The following is a 10,839-nucleotide window of genomic DNA, read 5'->3' as shown; positions in this document are numbered from 1 at the left end:
TTCTCTCTCAAGGAGGGGTTTGGCTCACTGGACTTTCATTCCTAACACTGCTGCTGTTATATTTGGTTAATCATCGGCATCAACATATGTGATAATTACAGTTCAAACAATGGTGTAATCTGATCCAAAAAAAATTTAACAGTTAGAAATATTCATCCAGAAGCAACAGCCTTGATATGATCTTAGTTAAGTTGTAGTAACTGAGATGAATATTGCTTGTTGGAACACTAGAAATCAGCCTCAATATCTTTGGAAGGATATTGTGTTAGGTAACTGTCAAGTAAAGATTTATTGGCAAAAAATTAATGCTGCTTTGGTATCTTGCTGTGTGATCAGTGTTCCACTTCATATCCCAAGTACTGTCACATTTCCGCCTCTTCCTTTTCCCACACCACCTCTTTGCAGGTGTACATAGTAGTGCCAAGGTTCAAAGTACTTCTTCTTTGATCAGAAGAAGAAGAGTTGGTTTTTATATACCAACTTTCTCTACCACTTAAGGCAGAATCAAGCCTGCTTACAATCACCTTCCCTTCCCTGCCCCTCCCCACAACAACACCCTGTGAGGTAGGCGGGGCTGAGAGAACTGTGACTAGCCCAAGGTCACCCAGCTGGCTTCATGTGTAGGAGCGGGAAAACAAATCCAGTTCACCAGATTAGTGTCCTCCGCTCATGTGGAGGAGAGGGGAATCAAACCCTCTTATGTGGAGGAGTGGGGAGTCAAACCCAGTTCTCCAGATCCAGTCTGGTATACTTTCACCGAATAGCCCTTACTTTCCTGTGTCAACTGATTAAAACAAAATATGTACACTGAACATATTCCTTCCTAGTTACAACACAATTTGTCATACATTCTGTGAAAAGTACAGACAGTAAAAAGCACAAAAGGAGGCACAGGAAACGCCATCTTTAGCAGATCATTTTTTACTTCATAAACAATCACGTTTCTAGTTCTCAGGGCTGTAGCAGACTAGGTTACCCGGGTTCAGATCCCCTCTCTGCCATGGAAATACACTGGGTGGCCATGGGCCAATCACATGCTCTGAGCCTGACCTTCCTCACAAAGTTGTTGTGAGGATAAAATGGAGGAGAACAATGTAAGCTGCTTTGGGTCTCCACTGGGGAGAAAGGTGGGGTATAAATGAAGTAAATAAATACATATTTTGGAAAAAGCAGAGGCTAGGTTTCAGAAACCGAAACAAGGCCTTAGATAGGACTCTGTCTGATTCACTCCATATGGGTGAATCACAGTGGGGTGTTAGAACGCTCTCTTGGGAGTAAGTCTCATTGAAAAGATCTGAGTAGGATTGTGAATAGACCACTTTGGGATTGATTTGTCAACCTTTAGTCACTGGTACACAATGAGAAAATAAGGTAGTAAGATGCATTACAGAACAGATACCTTTGTATCAAGTCACACTTGGTTTCCACATTTTTTTTTGTAAGGAAGTTTTTTCTAGCTGACACGTTCACTTCTTCACACGTTGTGTGTGTAAAATGCCATCAAACAAGAGAGCCAGTGTGGTGTAGTGGTTAAGAGCGGTAGTTTGGAGTGGTGGACTCTGATCCTGAGAACCGGGTTTGATTCCCCACTCCTCCACATGAGCAGCTGAGGCTAATCTGGTGAACTGGATTTATTTCACCACTCCTACACATGAAGCCAACTGGGTGACCTTGTGCTAGTCACAGCTCTCTCAACCTCACCTACCTCACAGGGTGTCTTTTGTGGGGAAGGGAAGGTGATTGTAAGCCGATTTGAGCCTCCCTTAAGTGGTAGAGAAAGTCGGCATATAAAAACCAACTCTTCTTCTTCTTCAAGTCACAGCCAACTTATGGCGACCTCAGTGAGGGGATTTCAAGGCAAGTGAGAAGCAGAGGTGGTTTGCCATTGCCTTCCTCTGCAGTGTCTTCCTTGGTGGTCTCCCATCCAAGTACTGACCCTGATTAACTTCCAAGATCTGAAGAGATCGGGCTATACCATGCCTGCCACCATTTCACACATTACAGAGAAGGAAATGCTTGTTTGCTACTGCAGGTACACATGGAAGGCGAGTGGAGTAATTTCCTGGGCTCGGCTTGTGTTCATGCAGCAAACATCTAGGTGTAAGTTAGAAGCACACTTTCAAAGTTATATTTATGGCTCCTTTAACCTTGCCCACTAACAAGTTGGGCAGCCCATTCCTGAGGGGAGGTTACGCAGTGTTTCACTCGCCGTCACCCCTCCAACGCTTTACCTGCGTTGACCTGTTATATCTCGAATTGGAAAATGTGAACAAAACGCAGGGAAAGGCAGGGGGAGAGCGAGGTGACCTCTGACGGTCGGAAACGGCATGCATACTCAACACAAAGACCCGAAGTCGTTGGAGGGGTGATGGTGAGTGAAACAACCATAAGAACATAAGAAAGGCCATGCTGGATCAGTCCATCAAGTCCGGCAGTCTGTTCACACAGTGGCCAATCAGGGGCCTCTAGGAAGCCCACAAACAAGGCAACTGCAGCAGCATTGTCCTGCCTGTGTTCCACGGCACTTCATATAACAGGCATGCTTTTCTGATCCTGGAGAGAATAGGTATCCATCATGACTAGTATCCATTTTTACTAGTAGCCATGGATAGCCCTCTCCTCCATGAACATGTCCACTTCTCTCATGAAGCCTTCCAATTTGGCAGCCATCACCACATCCTGGGGCAGGGAGTTCCACAATTTAACTTGCTTTTATGTGTTTTGAATATCTCACCCTCCAGCTTCAGCAGATGACTCCATGTTCCAATATTATGAGAGAGGGAGAAAAGCTTCTCCCTGTCCACTCTCTCCACACCATGCATAATTTTTATAGTCTTCCCTTTTAACAGCCTTCTTTCCAAGCTAAGCAGCCCTAAGCGTTTGAACCACTCCTCACAGGGCAGCTGCTCTAGCCCCCTGATCATTTTGGTTGCTCTTTTCTGCACCTTCTCAAGCTCTGCAAGACCCCTTTTTAGGTGTGGTGACCAGAACTGCACACAGGTGGTCTCACCATAGATTCGTACAAGGGCAGTATGATAGCAGCAGTTTTATTTTCTGTTCCTCGACTAATTATGGTCAGCATGGAATCAGTTTTATAATGAGCCTTTGTGAGCAAGGTGGACTACTCTATGTGTCTATGTGTCTATGTGTCTATGTGTCTATCTATCTATCTATCTATCTATCTATCTATCTATCTATCTATCTATCTATCTATCCATCTATCTAAAAACATTTTTCTGACCAGATAAAAGGAAGCCAACCCACCCGAACTGTCGAAGAACCCGGTGCAGGCAAAGCCAAAAGGAAGGCCCACTCTTCTCTCTAGCTCCGAGGCGCCTTTCTGGATGGGTTTTGCCTTGGATTGGCTGCTTTCTAGATGCACATTTCCCCCATCGAAATTCTCGAAACTCAACAATAAGCCCCCATGTAGAGTTTTGAGAATTCAGTTGGGGAAAATGTGCATCCATAGAGTGGCAAATTGAAGGCTAAACCTTCCATGCATAAATGGGTTTCAGCAAACGACGGGTGAAAACGCAGGGGAGGTTTCGCGTGGGATTCGCCGCTCTCTAGATGCACATTTTCCCCATCTGAATTCTCTCTCTTTTTTTAATAATTTTTTTTTATTTTCTTCATTGAACACGTCAACAAAAACAATATCTAATACTAAAAACAATAGTAATAATAAAAAGAAAAGACAGATAGTATCCCTAATTTGACAATAAAATGACTTCCCCCTCTCCCTCTTCCATCTAAAAATGAATTGTATACAAATATTGTCGAAGGCTTTCATGGTCAGAGTTGATTGGTTCTTGTAGGTTATCCGGGCTGTGTGACCGTGGTCTTGGTCTTTTCTTTACTGACGCTTCGCCAGCAGCTGTGGCAGGCATCTTCAGAGGAGTAACGCGGAAACAGTGTCTCTCGGTGTCAAGTGTGTGGGAAGAGTAATATATAGTCAGAAAGGGGTTGGGTTTGAGCTGACTATATATTACCCCTTTCTGACTATATATTACTCTTCCCACACACTTGACACCGAGAGACACTGTTTCCGCGTTACTCCTCTGAAGATGCCTGCCACAGCTGCGGGCGAAACGTCAGGAAAGAAAAGACCAAGACCACGGCCACCCAGCCCGGATAACCTACAAGAACCGACGAATCGTATAAACTTTTGCTAACGGAGCTAATCTCACTATTAGCCCCGTCTGAATTCTCACAACGCTGCAGGGGTGGGGTGGGGGGGGGTCTTTTTGCGGAGGGTGGAGAATTCGGCTGGGGGAAACGTGCCTCTAGGGAGGGGCGAGCCCAAGGCCGGCCCTCCCCTGCGTTCTCGCCCGAACAAAACCCCAAGGGCGGCGGCCCCGGGGTGGGGAGGGGGACGAGGCCGGGCCGGCTGCCCTGGGCTGGCGTCACGGGGGGGGGGGGGAGAGGGAGAGGGAGAGGGAGGGAGTCCGGCTGCCGCCCGGCCGGGGAGGGAGAGCGCGGCTCGCCTGCGGCCGGAGCGGGGGTCTGCGGGGCGGGGGTCCGGCTGGGCCATGGGGGCGTCGTGGCTGCGCGGCGTGCTGCTGGGCTGCTGCTGCCTGGCGGGGGCGGGGGCGGCGGGGGGCGGCGGCGGGGGCGAGTACTGCCACGGCTGGCTGGACGCGCGCGGCCGGCGCCACGAGGGCTTCCCGTGCCCGGAGCGCTTCGACGCCCCCGACGCCACCATCTGCTGCGGCTCGTGCGCCCTGCGCTACTGCTGCGCCGCCGCCCGGGCGCGCCTCCAGCAAGGCGCCTGCCCCGACGGGACCGAGCCCCCGCCGCCGCCGGCCAGCGCCCGTGAGTGGACCCCGCAGGGGCGGGCGGGCGGGCGGGCGGGGGTGCGCGAGGCCAGGCCGTCCCGGGCGCGGTGGGTCCCGTCGGAACGGCCCCGCCGGGGCCATCCCTGCAGGGGAGGTTTGGCCTGGCGCTGGCCGCTCTCCAGATGCCCGCTTCCCCCGCCCGGAGACTCGCAGCGCAAGAAGCCCCCCATGCAGAGTTTGGAGCATTCCGGGGGGGGGGGGGGAAGGTGCGTCTAGAGAGGGGCGAGCCCGAGGCCAAACCTCCCCTGCAGAAATGGCATCGGGCGGAAACGCGCGGTCGCTTGAGCCTCCTTTCTTCCCTGTTCCAGCCAGGATCCAGCCAGAATCCAGGATCCTGGCTGGAACAGGGAAGAACGTTCGTGCGTTCGATCCAAGAACGTTCCTGCATTCGATCCTGGCTGAAACAGGGAAGAACGTCCGTGCGTTCGATCCTGGCTGGATCCGGGAAGAAAGGAGGCTCAAGCGACCGTGCGTTTCCGCCCATTGGTTTCAGGGGGGCTTCGGGCGAAAACGCACGGTCGCTTGAGCCTCCTTTCTTCCCGGATCCAGCCAGGATCGAACGCAGTTCGGGGAAAACGCCTGCGTCCGATCCTGGCCGAGACGGAAGAAAGGAGGCTCAAGCGACCGTGCGTTTTCGCCTTGGAGGGGTGCATCTCGACACGGGATTGAGCGAGAAGAAAGAGGGGGGGGGGCAAGCCAGAGGCCATTTATGCAGGGGAGGCTCTGCCTTGGATTTGCCACTCTTCGGATGCGCGTTTCCCCCCTCCAAAGTCTCCAGACCCCACAATAAGCCGCCCGTGCAGAGTTTTGAGCATCCGGATGGGGAGAACGTGCATCTAGAGAGGGGCAAATCCAAAGCAAAACCTCCCCTGCATAAATGGCCAGGCCTGGGGTGTGTGTGTGTGTGTGTGTTTCGTCTATGGGGCCAGGGAGTCGGGGGCCCTTTTGCAACCAGATGCTCTTCTGCTCCTTTCCCCGGCGCCTGGTCCCGTTTGCAAAACACCTGAGTTTCAGGGGGATGGACTTCCGAGTCAGGATTGCAAACTCTGGGCACCGCATCTCCCGGGCCACGCGACACGTACGGCCGGATCGTGGGCCTGTTTAGTCCCGGCGAGGCTTTTGGGATTTGCGGAGAATCGCAGCCGGCCATTTCCCGGCTCATTTGCTGGTGGGGGGTAGAAAGTGCTGGGCATTTCCACGCTGTGAAATTCTCCGCGTGGTTAATTCTAAAGGAAGTGCTCCGATCTGGAACGGGACCCGTATTCCCAAGAACGCGGGTTAGGATGGCATTCTCACGTGCAAGCGAACTCCTCAACACGCAGCGCGGTTCCTTCTGCTAACCAGCTCCCTTCGAAATGTTTTGCTCCTTTCCAGAAAACGGGAGGGGTGGAGTTGGCCGATCTAGAGTTTCAGCAGTAAGAGCCACCAGGAGCCGGGTGGTCTTCATCAAAAAAGGATGTAACAATTTATTTAATGGTGGCTAGCCTGGGACCATTTAAGGATGGGAACCCCCCAAAAAAAACGTTCAAGCAAAAATGATTCCGACCCACCCGAAGACCTTGGGACCACGCCAGACCCGGCTGTCACTATATCGAGTTATTAAAACAACACTTTCTTCACTAGCCAAGCAGGAGACTCAGCAGGTCTGCAAAAATGGGCCGTCGTTTGGTCCCGTCACCCCTTTGCATGCTTTCAATCAACTGATGGTGTAAATCCTAAACACACTTTCTCTGCAGAAAGTGCCATTAAATGCAAAGGGAGTTTATTTCTGAGCGCTCTTGTTTTCACACTGTGTAAAAGGGGGTCATAAGGCTGCAGAGGAACATCACAGCTCTTGGGGATGTGTTTGGGAGGGCCTTGCGACCTCCCAAAGTGGGCTAGGTCTTGCTGATAAATGATTGGCCTTAGTCTAGAGCAGTGGTTCCCAAACTGTGCTCCAAGGAGCGCTTGGTGCTCCGCGAAACACCTCCTGGTGCTCCATGAAGACACTGGAAAGAAAAATACTACTTGATACATAAGACAGGTCATTTGTTCAGTTTAGGAGAATTCAGGTGATATCATCAACCTGTTGCATTCTAGTATTTTACATGTTATCTTTTTTTCAGACTTGATTTTTTGATAAATATTTAAACTTAGAACGCAATTGCTAGGTTGTTTCATGGGGACTGTCAAAATACTAGTGATGTTTCCCAGGGATACTGACCCTTTAAAATTTCACCCCTTCACCATTCCACTGAGTTGATTGCTACCTGCTCTTTCCTGTAGTTTGCAGGTTCTCTGTGGTGCTCAAGTGCTGTTTTGCTTTCTAAAGTCTCCACAGTAATGGTTTTAATTTGTTTTTTAAATGGTTATTTTGTTTAATCCTACTATTACAGTCTTAAACAATAAAATATGAGCAGTGACTGGTCTACTGTAAAGTAAAAGGAAAAGCCCTACTTAAACTCCTCTGAAAGGAACAAAAGATGATTGTTATTAATGGAGAGAATAGGAAGCAATCAATTAGACTGGAAGCAAAGGAACAAAGGGGAAATGCAGGAACATTTGTTGATGGGAAGTTACTTCTGAAAAAACATATAGTAGGATTGTGCCTGAGGAATTTTTTTTAATGTAGAATGTAGCACATTATTAATTTTTTTTTAGGGGGGAGCTGCAGTTTTAGTTCTATTTGCAGCTGGATGTAAAAAAGGGATCCTTTAGGCAGAGCAAAAGGGCAATTGTGTGGAACAACTTCATAATGGTGCATAAGGGAAGAAAAAAAAAACTGGAATAGTAATGTGTTACATTTTCTTGGGTCCAACGACAATCCCAAAACAGTGAGGTAAACTTTTGAGTTCCACAGAAATATTCCTCAGGTTCATTATAACCCCCTGCCCAACAAAAACAGAGTGAGGAAACTAGGGGAAAGAAGAAACAAGAAAAAAATCCTTTGCTGGTAAATGGCATGATAGAGGCCCAATCTGTGATATAATAGTCTTAAAATGGTAATTTAGGAAATTCCGTGTAGGCTAATTAGGTTGCATCGGGCCCCCTGTAAAACACTGATGGAAGTGTACAAACATATGGTAAAAATGAAAAGAAGTATGATAATAAATTTAACCAACAGGGAATTTTGTTCTATACCTAGGACATAAAGCTCTTAACCAGGCACAGCTAAGCCTCAGCGATTGCAGAAGAATTTGTGCTTGTAATGAGCCAAAGTATCTTCTTCCTAAATTAGCAGAGGATCTTATCTAAACTGTGTAAATGAGTTATGTGAATTGGTGTTAATGCATTTTAATGACATAATAATCTTTGTCAAATTCATCCTTGTATTCTGAAGGGAATATACATAATAATTTGTTTCCTCCCCCATAATTTTATGACTTTTTGCCATTCCCCCCCCCCTTTTCTCAGAACCAGTCTACGTACCATTTCTTATCGTTGGATCGATATTCGTTGCCTTCATTTTTGTGGGCTCCCTGGTCGCAGTTTATTGCTGTACGTGCCTCAGGCCTAAGCAAACTTCACAGCAGCCCATCCGATTCTCTCTCCAGAGCTACCAGATGGAGACTTTGCCAATGATCCTGAACTCCACAAACTTAAGGACTCCTTCGCGACAATCCAGTACGGCAACTAGCACAAGTTCTACCGGGGGCTCCGTCCGCAGGTTTTCCTTCGCTAGACCAGAATCGGGGTGCATCCTGGCCTCTTCGCCTCCCCCTTATTCAACTGGCTGTTTACAAATGGGCCACTCGGTCCACCTCTCTCAGCCTTCTGGATTTTTGGTATCAGCCCCGTATTTTTCCTACCCTCTCCACACTGAACAGTCTATAACTGGAAAGAGCGTTCCGGATTTTAGTCCGAGCTGAAAGGAGTTTTAAAGAACAGAACACCGGATAGAGAAGCACGATTAACTCCTGCTTTGTGTGGTTTCCAGAGATGTGTTTTGTGGTCATGGGATTCAAAACTATGTGAATGGGTGAGTTGCCCTTTTAAAAGTTCATACGGTTGTAAAATTAATGTTTTGAATCACAACATATGGGTCCTAGCTGAAAATATGTTGCAAACAAAAGTATTCTCTTGGGTGTTCATAAAGCTATACTTCTAACCTGAGCAGAAGTTCTGTAGATACAAGTAGAATAAGGCACTGGGAGGAGAATTGTAGAGGACAACTAATTACTGGTCATGGCATAGTCTAACCAAAGCACTTTTAAAGCTTCCATTCCTTTGGCACTTACTTCTGAGTAAACATGCTGAAGTTTGAACTGTGTGTGTTCCATCACGTCACAGCTGAGTTATGGCAACCCTGTAGGGATTTCAAGGCAAGAGATGTTACAGACGTGGTTTGCCATTGCCTGCCTCCGCGTGGGCTGAAAGGGTTCTGAGAGACATGTGACTGGCCCAAGGTCATCCAGCATGTCTTACTGATTTTAATATTTATCTTTCTCCAGTTTAATTCACTGTGCTGAACTCTGGCTGGATTGTGTCCTAAGTTTTATTCCTCATTGACTCAGTTAAAAAAAAAAGGGGGGGGCTTTTACTATCCACAAGTAACTGAAATGAAAATTAGTATCATTAATCATAAAGAGAATTATTTTATAAATTAGTATTAAAATACTGGAGCATTAAAATGGCAAACTATAATATGAGATTAATCAGTATTTCCCAGAAACTTTAAAAAGGTATATAAGGAAAGAAGCAGTCCACTCGCAGAACTTCTTGTGCCAGCAAGTAAGGATTGAAAAGGACCAAAAATATAACCAGACTGATTTTACAGGCAGATTCAATAGAAAAGATTTGTAGAACTAAAAGCTCAGTAATAGTGTAAGAATGCACAGCAGAATTTTAATACTGAGTTTCACCTGTTGTCTGGGGTCTCACAGGCCAGAGATCAGATGTGATTTAGGTAGTGCACAAACATTTCACAGATTGCCAGTGTAAAATATTAAAATGTTAAAAATAGAATTTCTTATAAGTATTTTCTCAAGGATGTATTTATTGTGAATGTCTTGGAAAACACAAGCTGGACAATGTGGTATTAAAAGTTTTATTTGTAAAATTAGCACTATATAAATGCTTTAAAAAAAACACCTGTAATTTAAAATGTATTGACAAGATTAACACTATTTAGTAGTCACAGGTTCATTACCCAATAAAATCTGTGGATGAAATACTTTGGTTATCAAATATGTTTGTTTTGAATGGATAAAAATGTAATTTACTTCACTGTAACTGGTAAAGTTAGAGAGTTGTCATCTGTAAAGAATGCCGACCTTACTCCAACTAGTGTGGTATGGTCATTAGACTGGGATCTGGGAATACCCAGGTTCAATTCTGCTTAGCCATGCCACTCTAAACTTAACCTACCTCGCATGGTTGTTGTGAGGATAAAATGAGGCAATGGAGAATGGTGTGTATTGCCTTTATCTCTTTGGAGGAAGGGCGTGGTAAAAGTGTAATGGAAAGAACTTGTTAAAATAAACATGACCTTCTGACACACAAGGCAGCACTGCTATGCCTGTTTACTTGGGAGTAAGCCCTAGTGAGCTCAGTGGTATTTCCAATACAGATGTATAGTGTTGGCCTGCATAATCTATATACAGGTTCCATAAAAACATCCATTTCTCATTTTTAATCCCACAATGTTAGCAAGAGAAAGATGAATGCATGTTTTTGAACAGGCAACTTATTCTCTGTGGATTCTTGCTTTTGAAATGCAAAACCGAATCCTATTATTCTATAAAGATATGTCCAAGACAATCCTGAAATGGTTTGGTACTTCCATGGTCCTGGATGACGACACAGTCTCCAGGAAAAGTGTTTTATTTTGACCCAGAGAACTGTGAGCACAATTTTGCTAGCGTAAGAGAACTTTTCCTACCACCTCTCTCCTGTTGCACTCTCAGGAAAGCTTCCTGGGACTTTCCAGAATGGCCTGGTTGCCACTGGAAGAGCAGCAGCGATAAATGGAAATGTGAGCAGAAGTACCTCTGGACCCAAGTCTATGTTGATGGATTATTTTAGC

At 46.6% G+C, this 10,839-nt stretch overlaps 1 protein-coding gene across 1 annotated transcript; it reads left to right on the top strand.

Moving 5' to 3' along the window:
* Positions 1-4,529: 4,529 nt before the first annotated feature.
* On the top strand, positions 4,530-8,683 carry SHISA3 (shisa family member 3). Its single transcript, XM_056855879.1, has 2 exons — positions 4,530-4,812; positions 8,229-8,683. The coding sequence occupies exons 1-2, from the start codon at positions 4,530-4,532 to the stop codon at positions 8,681-8,683; spliced, it is 738 nt and encodes a 245-aa protein (XP_056711857.1).
* The last annotated feature ends 2,156 nt before the right edge of the window (positions 8,684-10,839 follow it).

The sequence above is a fragment of the Euleptes europaea genome, chromosome 9, assembly GCF_029931775.1.
Source record: "Euleptes europaea isolate rEulEur1 chromosome 9, rEulEur1.hap1, whole genome shotgun sequence".
Classification (NCBI taxonomy): domain Eukaryota; kingdom Metazoa; phylum Chordata; class Lepidosauria; order Squamata; family Sphaerodactylidae; genus Euleptes; species Euleptes europaea.
The sequence above is the reverse complement of the archived record's forward strand: the minus strand, read 5'-3'. Positions and strand labels throughout refer to the sequence as shown.